The sequence below is a fragment of the Trachemys scripta genome, chromosome 13 (genome assembly GCF_013100865.1).
Source record: "Trachemys scripta elegans isolate TJP31775 chromosome 13, CAS_Tse_1.0, whole genome shotgun sequence".
NCBI lineage: Eukaryota > Metazoa > Chordata > Testudines > Emydidae > Trachemys > Trachemys scripta.
Genome location: NC_048310.1, coordinates 22,889,290 through 22,904,510, shown reverse-complemented (window position 1 = coordinate 22,904,510; position 15,221 = coordinate 22,889,290). Strand labels below are relative to the sequence as shown.

General features: G+C 41.1%; 1 protein-coding gene across 2 annotated transcripts in view; it reads right to left on the bottom strand.

Moving 5' to 3' along the window:
• Nucleotides 1-12,522, bottom strand: part of TSHZ3 (teashirt zinc finger homeobox 3) — a 70,186-nt gene extending 57,664 nt beyond the window's left edge. Inside the window, exons 1-2 of one of the 2 annotated variants that reach the window (XM_034788514.1) lie at nt 11,221-12,522; nt 9,678-10,148 (exon numbers count right to left, since the gene is read on the bottom strand). In XM_034788514.1, the coding sequence (XP_034644405.1) occupies nt 9,678-9,717 (40 nt within the window). In that variant the 5' untranslated portion in view covers nt 9,718-10,148; nt 11,221-12,522. Of the gene's footprint in view, nt 1-9,677; nt 10,149-10,839; nt 11,018-11,220 lie in introns of those variants that run through there. The other variant, XM_034788513.1, reaches the window with a different exon arrangement.
• Between the last annotated feature and the right edge of the window lie 2,699 nt (nt 12,523-15,221).

Here is a 15,221-nt window from a genome sequence, read left to right as displayed (position 1 = left end):
CTTCAGTCACTCTGCTAATCTACCCCCCTCTCCACACACACATACACTTTCTCTGTCTTCCTGTCTCTTTCTCTCTCCCCAAATCAGCACTACTGTTGTAGCCATGCTTTACTGAGGGAAAAAGACAGCACTGCATGAAACTATGCTGTCCCCCTACACACACACACACACACCCCTCCCTCGCTGTCTGGCAGGGACCATTTGATAAATGACACATGTCATTCTGTCAGGAGGAAAGGGTGGGTCAGTGATATATGGCTCTGCTGAAAAGGAAATCGACTGTTTGGCATGGTGCGGCTATTCTCCACCAGGATTTAGTTTCAGAACTCTAAAATGAAATCTACGATGTTTCAAGTGCATGGTTAGGGCAGGCTGACGTGCGGCCCAAGGAGCTTTTTTTTTCATCCTCTCTCTGCCCTTCAGATTTCAAAAAACTGTTCCACTGACTGGAAACTGCAAAAGAACATACATCTATCAAAGTCTTCAATAGTTATGATCCATGCTAAAATTTAAATAGGTTGAGGTTTCTATTTTTATTTATTACTGGGGGGGGAAATGGCACGCAGGCTTGACACAAAAGCAAGATAAAAATTAGCATGTTTGAAGTAATCGTCCCACAGCTTGACATCTGCATAGTAAATTTTAAAGGAAAAAAATGTGTCAGGCAGGCTTGAGCTGCTCCCTCCCTCCCCCCCTCTTTCATTAGCTCACTGGCAGGGTGGCACTTCTGAACCTCATTACTGCAAGAGGATTTATGAAGCTGAACCCAATGGCAAAGAAAAGGCATCTGTCAATAATTGTAGGGAGCTGCACTCACAGCTTTGAAATCTCATTAAGTATGCAGTTATCAGGCATAAAGATCAAAAACATTACTCAACTCCGACAGAATCTTATGGAGGAACATTAATTAGCAACAGGCCTACAGTACAAAAAAAAAAAAAAACAGACTTCCTCTCACACCTGCCCAACCCACAAACCAAAAGAAACACTCCCCCTCCCTTCAGAAAAAAATAATTCCCAGCATCTGAGACTGATCAAGTACATGAAACAAGAGAGAGAAAAAAAATTCAGTTGAGACAGTCTTGGCGGTGAAGAGAGAAAAGGAAGAAGCTGTCAAAGTTGAGAAGGATGTCAGCACTGGCCCTGATTACAAGGGCCTATACAGTTCCCAGGCCTTTTATCATCCCTGCCATCAAAAACAGACTCTGTGTCACAGATGGATGACTGATGGCTGCCAGTCTTGAACAGCCTCGCCAAGCCTCAGGAGGCCCCTGCTGAGATCTGGCCCTCCAGCAACAGGCTTGACCTAGCAGGAAAAGGACTTCAGGCACAGAGCCCAGGCACAGAAATACTCAAAAACAGCACCCTGCTCTATGCTGTTCTTCCTTTAGAACAATTCAGTAAGAGGTTGGTTTGGGATTGTTTGTTCAGCTTACAGAAGTTAAACGTAATACCTCTTCTCCCCTCTACACAAAGACTATGTATTATTTGAAAATAACACGGGGGAGGGGGGTATTTTTTCACTCTACATTAACTGTATTTTTCTACTTTTCTTTATAGTTCACATTCTAAGCCTGATTTGTATACACAATTGCTTAGAAAACACAGGATAGTAAAATATAACTGGGTTGGGGAGAGACCTACAAGCACGTAGACAAAAACCAAGTGATCTTTGCAGCATTAAATATGAGTGCAACTAATTAAGAACTATGACCACATCAACATTTCTGTTTTAGTAATATCCCACTGCTTATCCCACTTTACATCTTTTCCCCCATTTCCTCCCTATCAAAAAACTGTTTGCAAACTATCATTCAAAGCTACTTCTAAAAAAAAAAGAAAAAAGTCATCCCCACTTGGGCCTATACCCACAAAAGTTCCGCTCTTGTTACTTGCTAAGCTTCATACATTTTATATTTCCCATAATTCTGCACTACAAGTATTCAATTGATAACTACTCTGTTTCTGTTATTTACTATGTATTTCATTTTAATACAACATACAAATTTGTCTCTTATTTCATGAGATATACAGTGATATTTACATGTCACTGGCAGCATCTGTAAAGATTAGCTTCTTAACTATATTTTTAATGGATTACACACGACTAGCTGAGATTCTCCACCAGTTAGAGACTTTCCCATTTCCAAAATCCATTCATTTAAAAATTAATGTCATTTAAATAAAAGTGTCATCTTTGACAAAATAAGGAACAGGAAGTTTAGCTTTGAACAAGATTTTTTAAAAAGAATTTTACTTAGAGTGTTACAATAAGGTGTTTATATTTTATCATATGCTTACCATATTACTTTTATTATGTGTAGCATCAAAGTGATTATAGCAATTACATCTAACAGAATTAATTATAGAACATCCCATCATTCCTGAATACATAATGCATTAGAGGTAAGCCAAAGAAAGAAAACATCTTGATTGTAGTAACTATTGTCGGAATAAATTTCTCCCCAAGCATAAAGGCAAAACTAAAGTCAAAAATTTAAGAAACAGAGGGGCAATAGATGTTTAAAATATTAACTACTCACATGTGCTTGTAAAATCAAGTATATTTTTAAAATAGAGATACTGGCCTGTTTAAAGCTGAACTGGCACAAATAACCATATAAAATCCATTAAAGATTTTTTTATCACAAAAAATGGAAACTAGCCAATTCACCTAACAAATGTGTTAGTACATAAAGACAAGAATGTGTGGGTGAAAGAGTTACAAGCCTTTACGTATGCAAAATAAATTCACTCAAAGCTTCATTAATATTAATTTAAATTCAAAACCCATTTACATTAAATTGTTCATTAAAAATTGCCTATTTTATGCAACATGCATTCCACAAAGAACACATAAGAAACTGAAACACAGGGCTCAATTTAATGATAGAAATGAAATATCAAAAGTAAATGAATTTCAGTCATTCCAAACTAATAAAACAGCTCTTTCTTCTACATAAACTTGTTAAGTTCGGCGGGAGTTTGGTAGAGGGGCATGAAAATTGTATTACTTTCCCCCACTAGAAGCTTATGGAGGTGCCCTTTTGACCTCTCTACCTTAAGATAGCCTTACTAAAACAAGAATTATTCATGGCCAGCACATAACAACCACCTCCACAAAAATGTTTGTTTATTGTGAATGTGCTTAATTATGTGAAAGATCGGAAGTTTACTCTAAACAATGTCAAATTTACTCTAACCACTTTAAAAAAAAACTAAATATGAAAAGAAGGGGAGTTGAGTGGTAACGTGAGTTGGGAATGGAGAGTTCTTCATTTGGTGAACTCCCATGCCAACAAATGTAGTGAACTTACCCGATTCCCAAACAGCTGTTCTGGATGAAGAAAAGAGAGTCATAATTAATAACACGTGTCCTGACATTATGAATTAATAATTTATAATTAAGCACAAACGCAAAGTTAGATTATTCTTGAAGAGACACACCTTTACTGTCTCAGCAAACAAGATAACGCAAAAAGCTTTCAGGTATTCTATGACCTTTTGGTGATTGTTTTTTCCCGGAGTATATACCACTGATTGTTTTCTGGAAATCTTTATGATTACAATAAAAAGTGTTTAAATTCTGTAGACTATTAAATACTGATGGACTATCTGTTGGCTAAAAAATGTCTTTCAGTGGTAAGATTGGGAAAATTATGGGGAAGAAGTCTTATATTTTTTATTATAACAATCCCTTTATCTGAACCATTACAGTTTTTTCATGTAAATGGTCATAAACAAGTTCAAGCACTTATAATGTTCTATTCTGCACTATTATTCTTAAAAATCTACAATGCATTCTGCTCATGGATGATGGCTTGAATCCTTTGAACCAATTTTTGATGTAATTTATTAGTAATGTTGAAATCAAGGAAAAACCAACTGAATACATGTTTCCAGTTTTCATGCTTTAGGTAATGACACACAAAAAAGGAACACATCCATTGTTTAGTGGGATTTTTAAAATTAATTTAATGACTAACTGCAAATGCTGGAAACTAGAATTAATCTGTCTGGATAAAAAAAGGCTTACAGACATTTAAATGCATGTATCGGGACACTTTATCAACCTAACATAAAATTGTCATCTTATCTTATTATATGACTATTTTATGCATGTGTCAAAGAATTTAAAAATGAATGCCTGTCTATTCAGTCTAATTACAACTGCATATTATCTGTCTGGATGTACCAGTCCATATCATTGTTACTAAATACAATATATTGTATTCACCTTTCGTTTTTAACTTCAAGCACACAAACCACAATTTGGGGTGTAACTGAAAAAAAAAATCCCACACTTGAACACCTGAGTATCATTTACTAAACAGCATATCTCAAGTAATTTACAGATAACATAGGATTGCGCTAGATGTATGTTATTTTCAGTACTATACACACACACACACACGCACGCACGCGCACACACATGCACCCCTACTTTGCAATATAGCATTTTAGGCATTTTTACAGTTGATCTAGTAGTCGTGTCACGAAATGGGGCTGTATTCAAATTTACCAGACTGTATTTGGATGACCTGAGAAACCGTCAAGACATTGGATTAAAATCTAGACTACTGTATGGTAAAGCTAGCTAGTTACAAGGTTTGTACAGAAAGCTACTTGTGAGACTACTTTACGCTATGGTTAATGATTTCTTTTCACTCACTCATTTATCACTACATGTATATGTAATCATGTGCACAACACACTTTAAAATTTACCATGCACTTCACCCTGAAGGTGATCTTTTCTATACTCTAGTTTGCACTAATCCTGAAAACAGCATTGACAAAAAGGAACCACTCTAATCCTGCTAACTCACCCTAGCTTCACTGCATTTCCCATAACCCTGCAGCAGTCACAATTCATTCTAATCACTTTACAAAACAATCTTTAGTAAAAAGAGGAAAAATGCAGACTTGTGAGCCAATTTAAGAAATAACTGCTGATACATCAGTTATTGACTATTTCACTCCTGCTCATGATAGCGCTCAAGGCAAAACTGAGAACAAAATGACAACATCAACTGCACGCAATAAACTGTGGCCCAGGAGAGCAGTGAAGCCCTAATTGACAGCTGTCAAGCTAATGGGAGCAATGGCAGCTGATTCTCGAAAATTCTGTTTTCCAGCAGGATATTCAGTGGAATCTATCAGGCCTTTTTACATTTATGCCCCGTTTTCTTTTTGCATTGTTCCTCACACTTTGCAGAAAAAAAGCAGAGGACAGCCATAACTAATCATTTTGTCAGCTTGCTGCTAGGAAGAATCTCTGTCCAACAGAAAAATATGTGGCAGGTTTGGAGGCAAATAACATACCAAGGGCTGACACTGCAAGTACCTTTATAGGTAGTCTACTTTATCGCTACATTTACTTTTGGGGGTATGTATGTAGTTGCCAGGCATTTATGTAGCTTCAAGCAATTCCCATGAATTAGGAAATGCGTTCAACTTCCTGAACTCATATCTACATGTCTAGAATTTTGTCTAAAGACCTATGTGTTATCTCTCAACAGAATTTTTGTTATACACTTTTGGCCTGATTTTCAAAGCTGCTGAGAACCCACAAACACCACTGAATTCAATGGAAACTAAAGATGCTCAGCACCTTTGAAAATTAATCTATCAGTTATATTAAAGTGTTCATGTTGATGGTATGTGCCTCTTCAGAATGTAAGCACTAAGGTTGGGTTTAGAGAGCTAAATAGAGCAGAGAAAGTGTGTGGATTATTTCTACTGTTTAGAACACATTTCAGTAGAAAAAATATCATGGCCCCAAGTTCTATAAGAGGTTTCAAATGCAGCATTATTGTCTGGGCCTGAAACCAGTAATTGTTTCATTCAATAAAAAAACGTAAATGAGTTTCCAACAAATCATTACAGTTTCCAGTCCTTTTAAAGAGCGAGAATAGAATGTATAGAGAATGTGTATTAAGTCTTTTCAGTCAATGAGAACTAAACCACATTGTCTTGATCTTTTAAATAGATGTGTTTGTAAAAAAAAAAAAAGCTATAATTTAAAGATAGATAATTATTGTTTGCATGAACCAGACTAGCCTCCATTAGTATAGTATTGCTTAGCTCTCCTAGACAGTAGCCTTTAACTAATAAGTGTTTTTCTCCCTTCTAACTTAAATGGCAAAAGTCACTGGAACAGCAACTGTAATTTAGATCTTTCCCTTGCATTAACAAGTGTAGTTAAAAACTATGATCCTGTGACATTTTCCCCCTAATTTATCCATGATATTCATCTATCTTAAAGCAAACAAACTGAAATTTTCATTTTTATAGATTCTTGATTCTTAGAGACAGCTTTAGTCTTCTACAGTGTGGTGTTAACACTTGGGCTAGACATAAAGAATTTGTGCACCTGTCTGTTATGTCTGCAAGCTCTGTGCTGCTGAGAGTTCTTTGTTGTTGTTATTCTACTCCAGACCATTAAAAGGGCCCTAATTCCTATGACATGATTATCCAGGTACCAAAGCCCATTTGTCACCTGCAGCAGAAAATTGAGTTAATGCACAACTAAAGGCAACCAGGACTGTGTAATATCAACTTGATTACATCAAACTAGCTGCAAACCTAATTCTGCTGGATGACACTGCGTGGAGCTTGTCATCTCCAATCATTAAAGCTGTCAGGAATCCATCAGGTTTACAGCTAATTAGGTGAACACTAATGAAGCTGGCAAAACAACTTTTCTTTTTTTATGGCTGAGCGGACCTTTCAGTTTGGAGAGAAAAAAAATCTCGAGTATTCTCAAGGTTGCTGGGGACTGGATTTCCTGAATTACCAATCAGCAGACATCTTTAATTCCCCCCATCCTCCCAGTCCTTTTATTTATTTATTTATTTTCGGTCTACCGGTACAAAGCAATCAATTTGTCATCACTCTCAGTATGCCACAAAAGCAGTCATGAACCTTATAACTTGCAGCTGTGAAGCCAAAAAGAAGGAAAAAAATGAGAAGTTTCTTGTGCCTCATAATAATAATAATAAAAAAACCCCTCACACAGCTCACTTATTTATCTTCATGCACTTATCAACAGCATAAATGTTTTGGTGTTTTTTCCCCCACTCTTCTTAAATAAGTAGCCCTTCAGTCATTCTACATCCCTCATATCCATTAGGCAGAGGCATTTTGATAAAGTAAAGCCAAAGCTAGTGTATGGGAAAGAATGAAAGCACTCACTCTGCCAACTTCTGATTGACCATTAAGCTATTGATGAATGTGCCTGTCAGGAGAGAGACAATTAAATCAAATATGAAACAAAGTCGTTTTGACGGGTCATTTTGATAGAGCAAAACCATTCTTCCATCTCCTATTAGTCCTGCAGTCAAGTTTTTGTAATGAATATTTCTTAACTAACCTGCTATTTCTTAGCTGTTTTTAAAAAGTGTAAAAAATACTTTTGGCTATGCTGCCAATAGGAAAAATAACATTTCCAAGCTGATTAATAAAACAGCATTTAGCAGGAGGCAATGATCATAATAATTATGTTTTATGTGGCAACCCAAAAGCTACAACTGTAAAGATTACATTTTTACTAAATGTAAAAGATATATCATACATCATGACTAGTTCACTTAAACCAAAAACAGAAAGACAGAGTACTTCAAAATGTGAGAGTTCACCAGGGAAAGATTCTCCTAGAGTCTTAAAGTCCAAACTGTAGCTCACCTCTTTGAAGAATATACCTAACTTTTCAGAAAACCAAGTTCTTCAAAAACTGAATTACATTTACAGCCTAGACTTTTCAAATTATGTTGAAGGACAAAGTTTTGAACCCATTTTACAAGTATCATTATTTGATGGCACTAACCTGAAATTCAACATATTAAAGTGTATTATTTAAATAAAATGTTTGTTAGAGTATATTACTATTGCACATTAAAATGTTCCAAACTTTCCAAATGTCAGTATGTAGACTAAGACTACAAAATCTACTGTGAACAAGTATAGTTTCTTCTATTACAAAAACAAGTAAGTGTACACTTAAGGAGGTGAGGAAATGTACATACAGTTGTGTATATTTTATGTTATTCATTGTATTGCTTGCTGCTTACTAAGTTCAAATCATGCCATTTTGAGAGCTTGACATATTTCTAAGTGCACTGGCAGATTTTTTAAAGCATTTCTTCTGACAATGCTCTCATAAGTAGCAGGATTACTTTATTTAAGTTTTAGTAGGGAACACTGAATGGACTAATTAAAAGTATTACTATAGCCACTTGGCAAACTACTACATTCATGCATACATATGGGTCCCTCCTAAAGAATGCACCATGAGTGCTTCAGTCTACACTTAAATTATTGGTCCCCAAAATAGCTAACCCTTCCAAATGAAGAGAGAGACTATATCTCTATCCATTCAGTGTAAGTATCATCCATATCAAAATGCATGTCCATGTGATTATGTCACAAAACTAACCAAAAGTCCCTAAAGTTGCACTGACAGAGAGTTAACAGGCCATATATGACGTCACTGAGTCTGGCGTTACCATGGCAAGTGATTTATTGATGTTTATCGGGAATGAATAGATCAAAGGCAGCCAGATGACAGGCGATCAATCAGCCATCAAATCAAGGATGGCAACAAGCCAAGGAAACCTTTTTCCACCCCACATACCTCCATTATTGTAAAATAATGTTTTTATTGGGTTTTCCCCCACCCCTCCACCCACAATTTGGTCCTTCCAGAAAATGCTGCTCAAGTTTAAGAGGAACTGACATTCCAGGCATAAAGAAAGAGAACAAAATCCACAAGGGCAAAAGCCCAGAAAAGAATTTCTTTAAAGGAAAAAAAAAAAAAGAGGGGTAATGCAAACCCAGCATCAAAAATACTGGCTAGTTATCGGACAACACACCCTTTGCATTGGTTTCCTTTGCAGCTCCCCAATTTGGGCTCATAAATGAAAAAATCAATAGGACTGGGGAAGAGGTTGCCAAAGAAAGTGACCAACTAGAGAGATCTGTTGGTCCAGTGGAGGTGTCTACAGTGCAGTACAAGGGGAAGAGGGAGAAAGATAAACTTGGATAAAGGAGTCTTGTCTATGGTTTGATCTTAAAGTAACATTGCAAGTCTGTAATATCACTCTGTGCCACTTACCATACATACATACATACATACACTAGCTGTTTACAAAGAAATTATCAATGTCTTTAACAAACTGCTTGTGAGTGTGTGAAAGAAGGGGATGGAGATTGTATAGGGAAGGAAGGGGAGAAAATCAAAGTGAGTGCCAAAGCAGGGATTGGAAATGAGCAACATTTACCTCTCTTTTCCTCCACCCCTATAGCCACACACATCTTTTCAACGTTCACCTCTATTATATCCCTCGTTTTCACAAAGTGTTGTCCACAAAACAGAGGAATGGGAGGGGGGAAGGGAACAGGGGAGCTGGGAATAAACCAAAAGTAGGAAAAAAGACCATCATGCCCAACCTCCAGCCCCAAAGGGGGGGGGGGGAGCCACAGTGATGTGTCTGCCTGACCAAGTTTACTCTGCAAAATCCAAGGCGTGCAACGTGCAATCCCGGGGAGCGAGGCAGAAGGGAAGCTCAGCGCAAACCCAACTAGCTCTGCCCGCCGGAGAGCTGTTATGAAAGAGACAGAGGCGAAGCGAGAGAGGAGAGGGGAGAAACAAACCGCCGGGGAAGGCAGCTCTCGTACCTGCTGCGCGCCGGGGCGCTTGCTGCTTCCTCCTCGGCATGCTGAGCTCCTGCTGCCGCCGCGGGTGCCAGGAGGGGGTGGGCTGCCTCGGGGCGGGAGTGGGCAGAGTTGCTTCAGCCCCGCAGATCCGGTGAGCGGCTCCAGGCTCGGCGGGCGGGCTCGGGGGTGTTGCGGCTGTGCATGCGGCGGCGGCGGCACGCAGGGGGAGGCGGGCAGGCGGAGGGGGAAGTTTTGACAAATCGCCCCAGAGGCCGGCGGCGGGGAAGCCCCCCGACGAGGGGTGCGCGCAGGAGGGCCGGGGAGCGCCCGCCGTCCGCCCCGCCCAGCCCCGCACGCCCGGTGCCTGGCCGGGCTCGGAGATCACGGCATAAAGAAGGGGGGGTCGCTGGCAGGAGTCGGCAGAGCTTCAGGCTGCGCCCCTCGCTCCCTGGCTCCGGCTCGGCGCTGGAGCGGCGGCGGCAACAGGCAAAGCTTGAAGGGAAACGAGATGATCGCAGTGTCACTCCAACTAGTCTCGGGAGCGGGGCACCGCGCTCCCCCCGGCCCGCGCCTTAACTCTTTGCGCGGCGCGCCGCAGGCGCCGCCAGAGAGACGGGCTGCGGGGGGGGGACCCCGAATCCCCTCCCCATCTCCGACAGCCGGGGGGGGACCCCTCCTTGTGCTGGACACCTCCCAACTTTGCCAGCCATCGTCAAGGGGATCCACGCTGCCTCTAGCCAGGGACCCCCCTCCCACCTTCCGGGGGTCCCCCACCCACAGCCAGGGGACTCACTCCAGCCCAGCGTGTAACCAAGGGACTCCCCCACCCCTCCCCGAGGCACTCACTTCTCCTCCCCCGCGAGGAGCCGGCTCCCTCCCTTGCCTGCCATAGCTGCCCCTTGCAGCCAGGGGCACCCATCTCCTGCCCCCGCTGCCAGGGCAAGGGACGCCCCCACAGCTGCTCACCCCGGCCCAGGAAGACGCCACTCGTCTCTGCCCGGTGAGCCCACATCTCAGCCCCCCAGCCGTGCCACCCCCAGGCCCGCCAAGAGAAATGTGGGGCCCCGGTACATCGTGGTCGCTGGGACCCCACGGCTCCCATGTCAGCCCAGTTACGGAGGCTGTCGGGGAGCCCCGAGCTGGGGGCCCCAGTGCAATTGCTCCCTCCCCCAGCTACACCCACCTACGCTCCGGAACCCTCTCTCCATAAAGGCCTGATATGTCAGGGCAGGTCCGCTCCCTGCACGGTGACAGCAAATCAGTCATGGGGCGAGAGAGGAGCCAGCCAGCCCGGCGTGGCTCCGGCAGGAGCAGCCCAGCTACCCGGCAGTGACACTGAGCAGCCCCGGGGGTTGGGGGGGGGGGACACCGGACCTCTCAGGGCGTAGTGGTGCTTTGGGGATCTTTTTGCATTGCTTTTTAAACAAACTCCCCACCCCCTTTCGGGCAGCCTGGAGCATTGTTTGATCCTCCCTCCCCGGTGCATTTAAAAAATACAACACAGCAACAACCCACCCACTCCTTCCTTCCTCCCTCTTCGTCCCCTCCCTCCTTCCCAACTTACCAGCGTGCCCCGGGTCTGCGGAGCTGGCCGGCTGCTGCTGCCGCAGCAAACGCACCTCCAGCGCCCCGGCTTGCACAGCGCACACCTTGCTGGAGCCCAAGCAGCGAGCAACTCCACTTTGCACCTCTCCGTCTGTCTGTGCACGTCTCGCGAAGTAGCTCCGGCTGGAGGCTCGGGGAGGTGGTAATGCTGCCTAGGTTTCTATTCTTTCAATCTTTGCAGTGCCCCGAGACGCCTTCGCTGGGGAGACTGGGCAGCACTTGCTTGCAAAAATCCCCCCCCCCTCCCGCCACATACACTCACTCACAAACTCTGCTTTGAAGATTACTTTTTTGGGGGGTGGGGGAGGTCCAAGTTCATTGGTGAAATCCTGGGTTTAGCGAGCGCTGGCGAATCGATGCGGTGTGAGTTTGATTGTGTATTCCTGGGTTGCAATAATGTACATCAGAAAAGAGGGGATGGACTCTAACGGTGTTTCAAGTGCTTTACGAACATGGATCAGAAGCGATTGCCAAACACCTTCGCGGCTGCCAATTTCACTCCCCCCTCCTTTCTTTGTGTGGCTGATAGATATTTAATGACAGCTACAGCAAATCACAGACAATCGTCTTAGTCCCAAGATGCCTTCTTTACTTAAGAGAAGTGAAGCAAACACCAGTAGCAAATAATTTTCCTCCTCCTCCTCTCTCTCTCTCTCTTTTTTTCCACAGGGAGGGGGGGAAAGGATGATCTCACTTTTACGGTAAGATCAGAAAATCTCCACTCGCCCCCATTCTTCAAGATCTGGGATAATTCCAAATACCTTACTAAGTGCAGATGTTGTTGCCTCTTCTCATCTTGTAAAGCCGACTTGACGTTCCTTTGCTCTTGCTTCTCTTTTCAAGTTGCAGGAAATTCAAATACTTTACATGAAAGGGTGGAGAAGTTTTTTGGGGGGCGGGGGGGTTTTTTATTATTATTATAATTTTTTTTAAAAGCCGATCTTTAGGATGAAAAAAATATCGCAATCGCCTAAAGTCCCCGGGAAATTGCTACTGTTGGGGAAAAACGAAACATTTCTTGCAAACAAGAAAATGGTGAGTTGTCAAATGCCGCTTGTGCTGCCAAATTCGCTCAGGTCCATTTCATTGATATTTGCTGGTTTCTTCTCACAGTTATAGTATCTGACCACAGAAGCAACGATCAGATCTGCTTAAGAGACTACACTGAAACGTTACCCGCCCCCCCTTCCAAAAATCATGTGTGTATGTGTGTGTGTGTGTGTGTGTCTGGCTGCGTTGTTTGCACCAGAAATAAGCGACTTTCACTGAATCGGGATGTTTTTAGCCCAGTCTCTCTCACTCGCTCGCCCCCCCTCTCCCTTGCATGCCGTTAGATCCGCCCTAACATCTGTCCGTCTAACCATTGGCGCATCCATCAGTGTCACACTGACTGCACATTGCAACGACAACACATCAGACATAACATAGACTGTGATTCAATACAAATAACTAACATACTAAACAACTTAACCAGGAAGGAGGGGATCAGCCGCAGCATAAGTATTTACAAATGTTAGACAGACTCGGAAAACATAACGGACTAGGCTTTAATTAATAACTCATTCTTCCTTTTTCCCTCCTCCCCCTTTACATACAAACTGGGAAATAGAAAACCTAAATAATTTAGGTAATCCTAAAGGATACATAATTGCCAAAGGCAGTGGAGAGAGACTGGAGGAATGGACAGGATCAGCGTGTTAAGCACCCAGACCAGATGCAGTCTCTATTTCTTCAGGGGAAATCGCTAAATCTGTATCAAATAAAACACAGATATTGAGTAATGTATAAACTGCAGTTTTAAAAGACTGCTAGCCAAGGCGGATGAAGTTCTGCAACAGACACTGTACAACATGGAGTATTTCACTTAGTTTTGGAACATGAGATGCTAAGACAAACTTTCACAGTCACTACTGAATTAAAGGGGAACATAAAACTCTGACTTTATTACTGATTAAAACAAAAATCAAGATGAGAACTACTTAAGGTATGGATTAAAATATGCTAGAAAAGTACAGTAAAATACAAGTAGTAAGGATGTGTACAATTATTTCAGTCATTTACATACTATTTCTAGATGTGAGAGAGCAGATACTTATTTCAAGCCAGAAAATATGTCGATTTTCTATTAGTTAGCTCCAGAGCTTCCTAAGCAAAGTTCTATACCAGCCAATCATTATTTTCTGCAATTCCAAGGAGTTTTTTCCCCCAAGTCTGCTCATCTTTCACCGCATGCATGCTCCAATATAACCTTACTGCTTTCACTACACCGTGCATGATGGCATAGGACACTGGACGCTGGATCAAGGATTCAAGAAGGTTTATACAAGGGGAAAGGGTTAAAAGGTGTTTTTATGCATTGCGGTTCTGCAAGTTCGCAGTTACTCTTACTTTCTTCAACTATAAAGACTTCCTCTAGGTTCATGCATGTGCTGATATTTTTCCTGTTGCAGTTTATATATATATAGACACAGGCATGCCTTTATTAATTTTGTGGCAAGTAGATATCAAAGAGCAGCTTCATTCATGTATACATAGATAAATGCTTGGGAGATGCCAGCAGATTGCAACAACAGCAGTTTAACGATATCACTAAGGGAGACATTTGTAAGAAAACCATAACTACACATTAAAACATTCATCTTGTTTTTAGAAGGGTCAACAAAAATTTATGAGAGGTAGTAATCTAGTAATAATGCACTGTTTTGAGATCAGCCCTTTTTAATGTGAGAAGCTAAACTTTCTGTAAACAGTAATTGGTGGGCTTTTCCCAGTTGAATTAGAAATAGTAACACACACTCTCTCTCTCTGTCCCCATATATAATATGTATGTATAGTATAAAGTGCCCAAACATCCAGCAAGTTGTAGAACAATTTGATGTGTTAACTGTTTGGATTTTTTTTTTAAAGGAAGAAAAAAAATCTATTGAACTCTCCATCAGACAAATTACAGACTAAAATGCAGATTCTGTAAAGTGCATCAGCTTCATTTGGGGTCACACTCTATTATAGAAGATCAGAACCCGTACTTTTATTAAGTGTAACATTTACAAACAATGCATAAAATCGATGTCTGTACAGGCTATAACCACAAAGACTCAGCACATAAGACTCAGCCAGCCCTAAGCTTGCTTTTACCGACAGTTTTAAAACAAGACACATTATTTATAAGAAAAGTTCCATAATCAGACAGCTATCCCTTCTGAATTTCACATCTATTAAGAATGTTTTATAGTTCAACAGTGTCCACAGTTTGATGGCCTTCTTTGGCTGTATATTTTCACCATTCATTTCATTTTCCTGCAGCATAGTGTAACAAATTTACTAAGAAGCCAACCTGTTAAAACCAACATAAAAGAAAAGAAAAGCAGGTACCACACTGAACCGACAAAGACTCCACTGAAATTAACTATTAAGGAGGTTATCAATAAATAAAGATCAATATTAAAGTGTATTAAACTGATGAAGAAAAATACCTTTTACAAAGTAATGAGTTATTTTCTATTTCCTTATACCTTTTTCTTTTTTAAGGAAAGTACTGCTGTTTAGCCTCTCATTCATTATAAGTAAGGAATGTAGAGGTGTGTGGGTAAGTATAGGTGTAGCTCCTTTCAGAGATTGATTTTTATTATTGGTTGATTGCTTTTCAGGAGGTTCACACACGATGTGTGACCTGCTTGCTCTTTGGCTACTTTCCATTCAGTCCAAATAACTTTCAACTTGCTAATATCTGGTTAATTTTGGCGTCTTCATTCTCTTCAGTGAAGGCAAAAGAACTAACCCTAACTGACCTGGTCTTCACAAGTTGAATGTCATTAGCAGTGAATTAAAGCATCTAAGAAGAGTTCCACATTAATGTTTGGGCCTCTTGAAAGGCTAGAAGTAGTGATAAACCAATATGTGAACGGAGTTAATGAAACAGAAAACACCATAAATAGGGAATCTCAGGAACTAGCTCTTATC